A 13,913-nucleotide genomic window follows, 5' to 3' on the forward strand; every position below is an offset into this window, starting at 1 on the left:
TTGGGACAGATGTAGCCCAAAGGCGCTCGGGAAATGAACCAAAGTTTTGTCCCGTTTTCGGTCGTAATGCTAAGCTAAGCCAGCTGATTGGACAGATATGAGAGCGGGGTTGTTGTGAAACCAAAATTTTAAATTTTGATATAAATCTAGTGAAAACCAAATGATACCCATCGAGCACGCTGGCAACATTTCTGTTGTAGTTTTGATCAGCCTCTCTTTTACCCACCTGTCTTATGAAACAGATGTTTTTAAGTTTTTGAACTTTAGGAACTATTGATCATTAAATTACAGATCGTATCGTTTTAAAACTCCAGGTACGGACCTCAGAGCGACATTGATCTTCTGAAGTCGGAGAATTAAAATGTTTTTTGCCAAAATGTTGGACTGTTGCTTTAAGACACATCATGAAGAATCACACACACACACACACACACACACACACACACACTACATGAGCACACCCCGAACTAAAGAAATCTGACACGCCCAGGCGACGCCGTGTGCGACGCTGTGACATCACACCCCGCCAACATTCCATGGAACATTCCGAACATTCCAAACAGCTGCATCACATTCCAGAGCGGCCGTGAGAGCGCCCTCCTGTGTCCCATAATGCACTCTGTGTGGGAGAACCGCTGACTTCATGTTGCCTCGGAGCGTGACCCCTCCCCCCCCCCCTCCCCCTCCCGTTGACCTCCCCGAGTTAGCGTCTGGTCCGAGCACCGGAGGAAGGCGAGGGCAGACAATATGCAACAGACTGCCATGTTACACCTGTGAGAACAGAACACCTGCGTCCTGACGTTCTGGTCCAGGACGCGTGCAGGCCTCTCTGGGAACAGCCCTACCTGTACAGAACTCTGTCTTCTTGAATGCTCATCATCATCGCCCCGCCCCCTGCCCTGCCCCCTGGGGGTGGGAGGAGGGGGGGGGCTAACATTGTATTGGTCTGTCTGTTTTGAAGCATGCATTTGGTATCATTAATGTCACTCTTTATGTGTTGGTAAATCATTTAGGCTACTGTCACTACTGTGTGCTATGACCTCTCCACATCTGCTGTCCTCTCTCTCTCTCACACACACACACACACACACAAACACACACACACACACACACACACACACACACACACACATACACACAATCATACCTGTTCAAGTCTAACCTGTTCTATTTCAGCACCTCTTAGCACATCGTTTAGATGCTTTCTGCAGTATACAAACACATAAACAAAACACACACACACACACACACACACACACACACACACACACACAGCGAACAGGCGAACAATCTCCAGTGGTGTAAATTTGACTGTCCAGTTCCATCTCTGTCCATCGTCCCGCCACGTTCCATCATGATGTTGTGAGACAGTTTCACAGAAGGCTAAACACAATGTGAAAAAGAATATATTATATTTATCAAAATTATAAATTGTACAACTGCACCACTTCTGTACAGACCGCCCAAATGTGCACATGTGCATCTTTGATTTACAGGTACTATGTTCCTGTTACACTTGTTTTTTTTTCTTTCTTTCTTTGAATCTTTTTGCTTTTTGTAAAGAGAGGAACAACAAAATGGAAGCGCTTGTATATTATGATTATGATTCTTTATGATTTCTCCACCGGTGCTCCCACTGGTGGAAAAGACAGTTGCACATTCTCCTGAGCATATTCTGAGGGCTGTGTTTTCTGTCACTGAACAGTCCGTGACGTGTGCAGAAGCTTCTAGTCTCTTAAGAGCAGAGACGGCACTCTGTAAATAGAGAAGAGGAGGGACAGACGTACCTCGATGTGATCTGAAGGACAAAGAGGGGACAGGGAGGACGCAGAGCTGCAAGGTGCTGCAGAGCTAGAGACTGCAGAAGTGCAGTGCATCGTGCATTGTTAGGCTGCTCTTGTAGATCTGCTAACAGTATTTACTGCCATGTTAAGGTGACAAGAATCAAAGGTTTTACATTATTCATTATACATACTGTTGTAAATATTGTGTGTGGAACGGCCCCCCTTCTCGCACAACGCAGCGCTGTTCTGCAGACAGAAAATACAGCCTTACCCGTGCTGAAACTAAAAAAAAGACAAAAAAGAAGAAAAAATCCATAAAGACTATTGAATATATTAAAGAGTTACCTGCCTGTTATTTAAGCGAATAAATATCTATATATGAGGAAGAACACACCTGTATACTGTAGACTAAATCTGTATGGAAATCTAAGAGAATTTAATGGGAATTAAGTCCAACACCTTTTGTCTGTATGAAAGAAAAAATACATCAAAGTATTCTACAATAATAACTTTGACAAAGTCTGTGTGCTCCTGTGTTCTTTGTTCACTTTGTTCATCGATGTGCATAAAAAGAAAATGGTTTTATTTTGAAAGAGGCTGCGTTTCCTCTCACCTGGACCCCTCACAGGAAAGTATTTTACTTTACAGCTCGAGTTCCGCTCTCATTCACCGCCTGAAGCCTGAGGTTCGGGGGTGCAGTGGTTAGTGCTGTTGCATCACAGCGAGAAGGTTCCTGGTTCGAATCCCTGTTGGGCAGAGCCCTTCCATGCAGAGTTTGCATGTTCTCCCTGCACATACTCCAGCTTCCTCTCACAGTCCAAACACATGCTTGTGAGGTTAAATGGTGCACAACAGTGTGAATGTGATCGCTGCTGGTTATCTGTCTCTATATGTCCTGTGGATGATGGCGACCAGGCCAGGGTGAACCCGCTTCTCTCTCAGCTCCAGCAGCCCGTGACAACGAAAGGAAAAGAGGTAACCTATAGATGCTGAAACTCCAGACGGGCTTCTGGAGATTTTGATATTCAGGTAGAGGTTTGTTCATTACTTTCTATAAATGTTAAAATATACAAAATGTGCTTCTTTTTTTTCTATTTACTGAAGATGAGATCTTTGTGAGGTGAGACAGCACCTCACCTTCATAAAGGTCATATTTATGGAGATTTAAAGACTAAAGAAAGACATACAAAGGATTTAATATTAAACTTTTTCATGAATACAAAACCATTAATCTACTCTTTGTATGTTACGGAAGCCCTCATAGGACAAACATCCCAACGTGTTATTTGAAACTTTTCTCCATTTCTTTAGAATTTCAAGAAAACTGAAATTAAAGGAAAACTAGTTTATTATCTTGAGATGAACACGTTGAGATCTCGAGAAAACAGCTGAAATCTATTAGTTAATGCATAAATATGTGGTCATAATAAAAGTATGAATATGTCTCCTAAGGGCTTCCATAGAATCTCAGAAATATGATGACCGAGCTCCTCATCAGTGTTTTTGTTTTCTCTCAACTTTCCTCTGAGGGACTCAGGTTTGGTCAACACGGTGAGCAGGATCTTCAGAGGTTCACTGTTGTCTGTTCATGTTGGGGTGTGTGTGTGTGTTGGGGGGGTGTGCTTATGACGTTTTTAATGCCACGGTCGTTTTCCGGTTCTACCTGACCGGTGAGCAGTCACTGCCACTTGCAGAGATCCTCCAGCAGGTGGCGCCTCTGCAGGATCTTCACGTCATGTTTAAACCGTGATGCAGAGTGCAGGTGTGTTCAGGGTCCGTGTTTATTTCACTGCAGACATTTTGATGGTTCTGTTAAAGTTCACAGTCTGACCCTGAAGGTGAAGAACAGAATCCAGTCCTCACACATCTCAACATGAAGCGAAGTGTGAAATGAGTTCTGTGAGAAAAGGTCCAAGTGTTCCTTAAACAGGGATTGATCGTTAACACTGCATACCTTTATGAAACACTATTTGATCAAACTCTCTCTGTGTCAAAGATATATTCAGTAAGTTCATCCTCTCAGCTTTTAGATGTTCAGTGTTTGTTCCTGTTTAGAGTTAAACATAAATCTGTCTCCATGAAAGCTCAGTCTAAACCAGCTCGCTTCATGCTGCTAAAACATGAAAGCTATAAATCACAGTTCTAGGAAACGCTGCATTCAAACTTATACAAAAACCTCATGACCCCCCCCCCCCCCCCCATGTTTCTATCTTTGAATCCTAAAGTTCAAAAGGAGCAAAAGGAGCCACTGTGATGAAAACACATTTCAGACTTTCCCATCAATCATATCAGGAACTCAAACAGACACCAGGTACTCTGAAGTTGGTCCTGTGTTGGGGAAGGTCACCCTCACCTCCATTTACTGTTTCTAAATCATTTCATTCTCCCCTTTTGACCTCTGAAGATATTTTAAGATTGTTAACCTGCAGAGGTACGAGACATTTCAAACATGAATAACAGCAGATAACAAATATATCTGTGAGTAACGACAGCATTTAAAAGTATTTAAAGGTTTAATGAGTCATTCAGAGAAATGTCCAGTAGATGTTGCCCGCCTCTATCGGAAGTCGCCACTCTTTATATATTACCCACCACCCACAATCGTAGAATATGGAAACCACCTGGACGCTTCTACTCTACTCTCACCAATTATTGTGCTAAATTAGAGGCCTCAGCACGTCCTCATAGAACGGGAGTTACATCCAGTAACTATTATTTTCTACGACTGCTCTTCATTCTGATCTGCAGCACAAAGAACTTCAGTAAAAAAAAAAAAAAAACTGAAGGAAGCCCCGCCCCCTCAGTGTGAACACAGCACTAAGAACAACAAATCCAAAGGGAGTTTGACTTCAATCTTTTCTCTATTTTTGGGAGAGGCATTACTAACCGATAAATTTGAAATCTGCCACTTTATTTAAAATGTCATATTTTATAGCTTTTAATGTTTTAAGGAGACCGCTGATGTTCCCTGGTCTCCGGAACATGACTGAGCAGGTTTTGGCTTCGTTAGTTGAACTCATTTCAGGGTCTCTGTTTGACCACCTCACACTGTTGTTTTTATCAGTTTCATCACAATGAATCTAACCGATAAATTAAACGTACTGAGCTCGAGCTGCTGCCAGGAGAAGAGGGATGTAAACGAGTGTCATTCAAAGATTATAATCATATTTTTGTTTTTAATCAGCACGTTGAACTATCCTGCCAGTTTGACACTTCAATGATCTCCATTTAACACCTGAGAGCAGCAGACACTTTGTGGTTTTATTGTGTGAATGTTTTCAGCTTTCCCTGCAGACTCGTCTTGTCTCCTAAACAGCTTATGAAAACACAACGTTCAGCTGTTAGAACATCTGCTGACCTGAGCACTAACGTCACGAACCCTTCACGTTGCTGCTCTACACAAACTCAAGTGTCATGGCGACACTTCATGATGTCACAGGGTTTATTAGCCAGGCTAGGTTTCAGCTGAAAAGTTTTTTCACCGCTGACCTCCAAAGATTTCAAAAAGGTGATGACGGTTTGTAAGGAGTCAAAGGTTGTTGTTTGGATTCTCTCTGAACTCGTCTTTAACATACAGAATGACTCCTTTAACAGCGTGAGAGCTTCATGCTAGCTGCTCTCTGCTTCAGAACAAAAACATCCAGTTCAACAAAAAGACTCTTACTGGTTTAATAGAACATCTATAACATGTTTTATGTCTGTGTTTTAGTGAGGTTAGCTGCACCAAGTGAAGCCCTGACTGATACCAACAGAGGAGCGGCACAGGTCAAAGCAGTTCACCTTTATCAGGGGTTGAAGTCACTTTTGATCTAACAGCTCACACCGGCTGAGGTGCTTTGAAAGTTCAGTCCCTGCTGTATTTAGTGATCTGCCGGGCCTCTGTCATGATTAAAAGATATTTGGCTTAAAGCAGACGGCAAACCAAGTCCTCAATCGGGACTGGTGCTTGACTTTGAGTCTTGAACTGACCACGTCTGCGTTTCAGTTTTTTAAGCTGTGGAAGCAGAAAACAAACCAGACAGATAAACGCTGGTCGCTATGTGGAGATGTGGGCGGAGCCACAAGTCTTTAGATAAGGCTATGAACATCTTCACTGAAAAATTATTTATTCAGAAATATTCAAAGTTTAAAGGCCAGATTGAGATATCAATTCATCTTTTTTTATTTACTGGTATAAATCACCAAATCATAACAAAGGTCACCTCAGGTGTAGACTGGACTCTGTGTTACAAATGTTAAAGTAGACTAGCGACGTGTCGGTCACAAGCGAGCCAGCTCCTGTTTGAGAGCTCCTCACCGCTCAGCCAGACTCACCTGGTGCTCGATGTTCTCACATTAAAGTTTCATACCAAACGTCATGAACAATAGTTCTTCTGGGAATTAGGAATGCTTTCAGTAAAACACGGGCACACTTATCTAAAACAGGTCTGATCATGTCTACATGTGGCTGGTTGAGTGAAGCCAAAATGGTGTCAAATGAAAATTCTCTGAGTCGACGGAGCTCTTTTTTACTGAGCTGAGCCGAACGATCCAGATCACTAGAAAGAGCCGGACTTCCCATCCTTAATCTAGACCTGTATCTGGTTTAGGATTACATATAAATGGCCATTATCAGGATTTAAAGGACTACATTGTGTGTGATGTCATTATGGAAATAAAGAGGTTTAGATAACTTTCAGCTGAAGTTTGACTAAATTACAAAGACATCGTATTTCCTGTAAAATCTTCACAATAAAAGCATCACACTTTTTTTTAGCAGCTAATAGTGTGAAGAATGTGGGAGTACAGGGTGGAGCAGGAGAAGTGAGGCTGAACGTGTGTTTTCATCACCGGTCTGCTGCCGTCAGTCCTGCTCCTCTGCAGGTATCTGAATATGTGATATCAGGACTTAGCATGGCACAGCTCGACCCTCTATGGTTCTAATGTTAGAAAGTAAGGCTTAGAAGAAAGACCTGGGGGGTCACATGAAGTACGTAGACTAAAACCTGGGCTGGATAATAAACCCCCTCATGTTCCGTGCTTCGTACTTCCTCTGGCTTTCTGTTTTTGAAAACCTTTACCAGACTTGACCCAAAAGTTGAGGAAAAGTAAGACGTTTATCGGCAGAGAGCTTGCTGTTCAGAGAGAGAAAAAGAGAAGCATTAATATCAAAAGGTACACATCAAGTCAGAGAACAGATATTTCAGATAAGTGCTTAATAATGAAAATAAGATTTATTTGTTCAACATTTCTCAGAGGTCATTTACCACCAGAGAAATCAAAGTTATTTACACATTTACATGTTGTTACACTCAAAAACTGGCTGTCAACATTTCAAGCAGATTGTTTTTAATGTATCAGGTAAATACATGCCAGCTTGTTGATAGAAACAGTTCATAATCAGAAGTATAAATCCTCTTAGAGTAGAGCTGTAGATGTACAGCTACAGGTGTTGTGGAGTATTGATGGAAGATAATTAATGAATACCATTTGTTACCGATACTACCTTTAAAAAAATACCAGGCCGTGTTGGCAGCTGCTGTCCAGCCTCTTCCCCTTCCACCAGCAGAATCCACTTTAGCATAAAGAAAAATAGGTGGCGCTAAATTAAAGTATTCTTCTGTACAATGGCGACGGTTCACAAAGAGATCAATTCTTAAACAAAATATAGAAACACTTTTTTTTTTTCTTGGTTTTTTTTTTTTCATTCCCAATTTGACAACGTACTTTTCTCGCTCTCTTTGTGGACCTTCACCTTTAACATTATATCTTAACATTCAGGACGCTTTGATTTAACTCTTAATTACACGTTAACTCAAATCAAAAAATATTAAAGTACTCAAAGTCCTCTTAATGGGAACAGGAAGTTTATAAAAATCAAAGTACTGAGGTGGCTGCTGAGCGCCCCCATCCTGTGAGAGACAACAACACAAGGCGTTTCTTGTCTGATCCTTACCATGGAGCCAGGCAGGTAAAGGTGTTCAGAGAGCAGCTCAGCCCGCATGGTCGATCAACCATTACCTAGAAGAAACTGTCAACAAGGTTTAGCAGTAACGTGTACTCAAACATTATCACAACAACACATGCACATTCTGCAGTTCTCAGGTTAATTAAGTGTTCATCCAGCCTGTACAGTTCAGTCTGAATATCTGAAAACAGAGACAAGTACTTGACCCTACATTTTGAGCGACGTGCTTGCACTCTCTGCACACTTGGTGCAGAACTCCACCGACACGTGGTTCTTGTCCACGTGCAGACACACGCCACCCGATGTCTCTTTCTCCTCCACTTTCACACGCTTCCTGGGTAACGCGTAGTCGTGGTCGTTGGAGTCGTGCCCCTGGAAAAGCGAGGAAGATAATTTCATCCCGTTCACACCACTCAGCCTGGACAAGAGTTGGGCTAACATGCTCTCATTGGCCAGCACAGCCCTCAGGTACCTGGTCTCATCTTCCAACTCCTCCACCCTCTTGGTCAGCTGACTGTTCTCCTGTTTCAGCCCGGCGTTTTCCGTTGACATGATCCCAACTTTCTTCTCCAAGCTGTCGACGTATTCTTTCTTCCTCAGGCGATTCATTCTGGCAGCAATGGCATTTTTGTTGATCACGTTCCTCGATTGGTTTTGTCTGTTCTTGAGCTTCACGTCAGATTGCGTTCTGTCCGGAGAGGAGCCTGTCGAAGCTTCAATCCCGGAGTCTTGATCCTTGGCACTGTACACCCCAAAATCAGCCAATTCAATATCGAAGAGTGGAGAAGCAACATCTTTCTCAAGTGTCCATTTCAAGTCTTCTATTCCAAAAAGGTCCTCCAGCTCTATTCCAGTGGTGTCGATATCGTCGGACAGGAAACTCTCAGTCGGACTTGGGAGATCTTCATCGGTTTCCACAGTATCTACCACCTCAACCTCCAGAGACTGCACCTCAGAGGTGTTCACGGAGCGACCTCTTCTTCTGGTGATCATTGTGCTGTGACTTCGGGACTGCAGGGACGCTGTGCACAAAATACCCAAGATTATTCTTTCCCTGTGGAGACAAAGACAACATACTGTTAGGGTCAAATCCTGCAGCAATTCTTTGGTTAATTTATCAAGGACATTTTTATGGACATTACTTTTGTTGAGTGAGGCTCAGAAAATGCTTTTCAAACAGTAACTTGCATGTTATTGAACAAAGGGAAAACAAGACACACACACACGTATATATATATATATTCAAGGTACCGTTTGTAATTAATGCAAATAACTAATAATACACCAGTTAAACCTACTAAATGTGCGGTGCATTAATCCTTAAAGACTCCTCATGGCTTCTTCTAACAGGCTGAGGTGTGTGTGTGTGTGTGTGTGTGTGTGTGTGTGTGTGTGTGTGTGTGTAACGTCAGACAAACGTTATCCTGCTTCAAACCGGGCCTGTTAGCTTTAGCATTAGCAATGCTGTAAATTAATGACTGCTCTGTTCACCTGTCGGTTACACACCTCAGTCACTGCACACACATGTTCGACACTTAACTGGTTTATTTTTGATCGTTATTATTATTATTATTATTATTATTATTATTTTAACGGTAAGGGTCGAGGCTTTAACCGGCTAACAAGGCCTCAGCCTGTCCTCATGTTTACTCACTAATATAACTTCTTAACGCTTTAATACACTAAAACAAAGAAATCCAGGTGAACTACAGTAACTTAACTTAACTTTAAGTGTGTCTGGTATCTATATCTAGTTAATAAAACCAAACAGGACGGAATGACGCAGCACTTTTTTAAACGGTGATAAACTTACCGTCCCCCGTTTGAAAGAATAATACGGATAAAAAAAAGAAGTATCCGAAGACCTCGATGAAACTCCTGCAGGGTACAGAACAGTTCCTCTCAAAACTCACTGGACTCACAAAGGACGACGATGGCGCCTAAAACGATCTGCGAGGACGAGACCGAAAACCCAGCGAAGAAGACGCTTCTCCTTCCCTCTTCTTCGGTGGTTTTTAGTGGAGGTTGGCATCCAGATATGTTAAATTACCGCCAACTACTGGTTTTACACAAATCTACAGTCTCCGAATTAAATAAAGAACAACATTGGGTCATGATGTTAATTTGTACAGTCTATGTGGTAATGGTGAGAAAAACTTATTTTATTTCATTTTAGTTCATCTTCTTTTCAAAATTAGAATATGTTTATATATAAATATGTACATATTTGATTATGGGTATGTGGGTGTACATCATGTACATACACACACATATGGACAGTACATACAATTCTAGATGTAAATAATGAAAAATATATTTTACCTTAATTTATTTTTATTATTATTTAAAATATTTCCTTCTACCTCTTATTTTAAAAATTATTTTACTGTTGTTGTATTTTGAGCTTTAACGCGTTAATTTTCCTCCAATGAGGGATCGATAAAGATGATCTTATCTAATTTTAAAACAGCAACTTTGACCTTTTCCAGTTCCTGACATTTTATTTGAAAAAAAAATCTGCATCAATCGTTAGAAGAAACTTCAGTCGTTGCAAACTGAGCGGCAACTTCTCCCCTTCAGATGCTGAAACCAGATTCTTCTGTAGTTAAAGTGACGGACTGCTCAATAACTTTGATTTATTATAATCCTGCAGAAAACTCTGTCTATAGAGTTGCTGTTTTTAACTTTATAGAGAAGAGAACCAAAGACAATTCATTTCCACTTTACTCTTTATTAATCAAAGATTTTTCATTTTTTAGGCACAGAGGTCAAACATTTATCGCCTGTAGCTTCCTAATGTGACGATTTGCTTTAATTTAAATTTATTTCAGTAAATTAAGAGAGTTTGAGGTTCAGACTGAACTCTGATATCATACAAGTCTGAATCAAACAATATCAACAACTGTTTTGATATCACGGCAACAAAAGTATAAATCCTACACGATCCTTTTTAATGATTAAATGTTGCAAAAAAAAAACTCCCTCAGACTGTCTGAAGTCCCCAAAAACATTTACAACATACCGAAAGGTTGCAAAAGTTTTGGTGCAATTGAGACAGTGTGCAAGTTTGCCTGCGACTTTTGATGGATTCCTTCCCCTCCTACACACCTGTCTTATGAAATAGATGGGTGTTGGTATTTTTTCGATGACACCATTTATTTAAAAAGCACACAGATTGCATCGTTTATAACACCTGGTAACAAGAGAAAGGGACATTTGAACTCCCTCACATGTTGCAGTCCTGGTTAAGTGTATTAGTTTGGAATATAACTTCACACAGACAAAAAGACGGTTCAGTTCAACAGTGTCCCAGCAGCTCATAGCTTTTATTTCACAGCTTCATAACTCGACTCAGAACAGTTTCAGTCCAGTCTTCAGCTTGTTGACGTCACTGTGGCTCCACAGAAGACCTTCAGACGTCCTCATAGGTGCAGAGACTCCGGCCGCGCTGTGTGTGGTGCTGCTGCTGCTCTCCAGCTCCACCGGCTGGTCAAACACGGTCATTGTGGAGTAGTTCTCCACCATGAGGCACGAGGGGTCCTCGGACTGTCCGGGGATTTTACCCAGAGGGAAGTTCTTCCACAAAACTTTATCCACACACACCTGCCAGGGGGAGCCTCGCAGCAGCTCTGCTTTCTCATGAACGTCTGAAGACTTGTGCTCCTGTGAGGACTCGCTCCTCTCCATGTCGGCCCTGGAGCGACGGGTGTGGCTGTGGCGCCGGGAGTGCTGCAGCTTCTCGTGCAGGCTCTCCAGAGTGTAGATGGGCTGTTTGTACTGTGGAGGAGGAGCAAGGTCTGGGGGAGCAGACTGGGTGTAGATGGAGCAGAGCTGCAGCAGCCTCTGCCGGGTGTCTAGAGGCAGAGGGTGCTCCATGTCGTCCAGAATCAGCTGCAGCAGGTGAGGTGTGGAGGTGCAGGGGGCGTCGAGGCATGCAGAGAGCAGCTGCTGCCACCTCAGCTGGATGCGGTTTACAAAGATCCTGTCCTTCATCCGGTTCTTCTTCTGCACCTTTGTCTCAAAGTGAAACTCAAACTTGTTGCTGTTGCAGAGGAACACTTCAGAAATCCAGGCGGAGATGTAGGAAACTCTGTGATTGTTCTGCTCCGTGGTGAGCAGCTTCAGCTCCACAAACAGCTTCTCCAGCAGCAGGTGGACGAACGACGGCGAGTTAAGCATCTTCAGGAGGGGCAGCCAGAACCGCAGGAAGGTCTGAGGGAGTCTGGGTTCGGTGAGGCTGTCATCGTCGGGAGAGTCGCAGCCTAAAGTCTGCAGCTGCTCCATCGTGGGAACCAGAAACCCGTCTTCCAACAGAACGTCCACCAGCAGACCACTCGACTCCGCAGAGAACTGTTTGATCTCAGCCAGGATCCAGCTCATGTCAGCCAGGGGAGCGGGCCACGCGCTCCTCCTCAGCTCCTCCTGCAGACCCTCACAAGTCTTAAACTGCTCATTCTCGAACGAGATCAGCAGCTCCCGAGCCGTCTTGTACGCCTCCATCTCTTTCTGCTTGGCGAGGAGCTCGTCCTCTTGGCGCTTTAAGTCCATCTCTTCTTCATCTAAGTCTGATTGACAGTCCCAGCCCTCATTAGCCCCGCCTCCCAGCTGCCTGGACCAGTACTCCTGCTGGAGCCAGTCCAGAACCACCTTACATCCCTTTCGACACCACTTCAGAGTGGGCATCTTCCGGTGGGTGACGTCATGCCTCAAGTCCACAACCCACTCCGGGATGTTCAGGTTTCCGGCCAGCCTCCTCAGAGGCCGAGCCGTCCTCCCCTGCTGTCTCTCGGTGATCTGGTTCACAAACCTGACCAAGGCCGCTCCGTACAGCAGGACCAGGTCGTCCCCTCCCACCTGTCCGGACCGGTCTAACACCTGACACCGGACCAGGTCCGCGGTGCAGTCCACTGCCACCGGGGTGCTGTTGACGTATCGAGCCTTCCAGGCGGAGATCCTGTTCAGGGCGTACCTCTGTAATCCCGGGTCTTTGGAGTACAGGTACTCCAGTACCTGGTCCCACTCCGCCTTGTTGATCCAGGACACCACATGGCGCTTCTTCTCCGAGCTCCTCTTCTTCATGGTAACGGGGTGGCACGTGCAGACGAGAAGACGGGACTTCCGGTAACACTGAACATAAATAAAGATCTTACAGATATAAAAACTCCGCTCCGCTCACACACACGGACTCTTTAATCCGTCATTAATCAGATTTTTCTCACAGCGAGACAAATACATGGATATCGAACGTTTTGCATCCAGGAAGTGACGTAATGATTTTTTCTTCTTCTTCTGGGGTATATTGGCGGTTGGGGGGGTGTTTAGGTTCATAACTCACCTAGTGGACTGGAGTGTGTCCTCATCATAGACTGTTATAGAGCAGCAGAAAGATTTATATTATAACGAATAAATATTCTTAAATATTTCTGCTTCTCTTTAGTAAGTGACGTCACTGGTTGTTATACATTTCCAATCCTAAATTTTCTACACCCCGACTCCCCTATGAAGATAAAATATAGGCTACGTTATTGATCCCTTCTTATGGGAAATGTACAAAGTAGTAAATATTACAAAGTATATTTATGATAAATAGATCAAATGATTAAAAAAGATTACAAACATAGTTATAATTACGGGGTCCTGAAGGTCCAAAATGTTTAATCATAGCAACATAACTTATGTGCACAGGTTATTTATCTTGTGTGTACAAGACAACACACATCAGCAGATAAGAAAACAACTATCACGTGAGGAAGAGAAGGTATTGCGTGCTCTTTCAGGATTTCAGGGGCTCTGTAAAAATAATAATAAACGTAATTCCGGTAAATACATAAACTATGTTCAGCTTCACTTTTGGGAAGATGAACTTTGTTATTTTCACGTCCAAGATCAGTACAGTTTATCTCTTCTACCTTTATATCAGTGAAACAGTGACACTGCTTACTGTAAATAATAGTTTTTAAAATGTGAATGTTTGAAACAATAAAACACTCCTTGTCAAATCTTTTAGCTTTTCTTCTTTCAAAAATAAACTATAAAATATTTTTCTTTATTAGGATATTCAGACAAATAGTTAAACACAAAAGATAAATATAACTGCAATAATTGACACTAAGCCCACAGTGTGTTTATATTGTATATTTTTAATATTTTATTTATTTAGCTGTTTTTCTATCCCAATGTAC

General features: G+C 42.7%; 3 protein-coding genes across 8 annotated transcripts in view; 1 reads left to right on the forward strand and 2 right to left on the reverse strand.

Moving 5' to 3' along the window:
- The window catches only part of atp2b3b (ATPase plasma membrane Ca2+ transporting 3b), a 48,953-nt gene extending 46,647 nt beyond the window's left edge, over window positions 1-2,306 (forward strand). For all 5 annotated transcript variants that reach the window (XM_061058638.1, XM_061058643.1, XM_061058640.1 and 2 more), the window contains one exon: window positions 1-2,306. This exon is cut by the window's left edge and continues 1,893 nt beyond it. The gene's annotated coding sequence lies outside the window, so the exon portion shown is untranslated.
- Window positions 2,307-6,978: 4,672 nt separating this feature from the next.
- Window positions 6,979-9,741, reverse strand: crebzf (CREB/ATF bZIP transcription factor). 2 transcript variants are annotated; one of them, XM_061056836.1, is made up of 4 exons: window positions 9,541-9,741; window positions 7,943-8,779; window positions 7,720-7,794; window positions 6,979-7,338 (listed from the first exon to the last, which is right to left on the reverse strand). In XM_061056836.1, exons 2-3 carry the CDS (start codon window positions 8,722-8,724, stop codon window positions 7,785-7,787), a joined length of 792 nt encoding a protein of 263 aa, XP_060912819.1. In that variant the 5' UTR covers window positions 8,725-8,779; window positions 9,541-9,741; the 3' UTR covers window positions 6,979-7,338; window positions 7,720-7,784. The 2 variants fall into 2 exon arrangements, with proteins under 2 accessions (XP_060912819.1, XP_060912820.1); XM_061056837.1 differs by having other exon boundaries at window positions 7,720-8,779; window positions 9,541-9,740.
- Window positions 9,742-10,442: 701 nt separating this feature from the next.
- On the reverse strand, window positions 10,443-13,007 carry las1l (LAS1 like ribosome biogenesis factor). The gene has a single exon (XM_061057351.1). It carries the CDS (start codon window positions 12,808-12,810, stop codon window positions 11,083-11,085), a length of 1,728 nt encoding a protein of 575 aa, XP_060913334.1. The 5' UTR covers window positions 12,811-13,007; the 3' UTR covers window positions 10,443-11,082.
- Window positions 13,008-13,913: the final 906 nt, after the last annotated feature.

The sequence above is a fragment of the Labrus mixtus genome, chromosome 15, assembly GCF_963584025.1.
Source record: "Labrus mixtus chromosome 15, fLabMix1.1, whole genome shotgun sequence".
NCBI classification, from domain to species: Eukaryota; Metazoa; Chordata; class Actinopteri; order Labriformes; family Labridae; genus Labrus; species Labrus mixtus.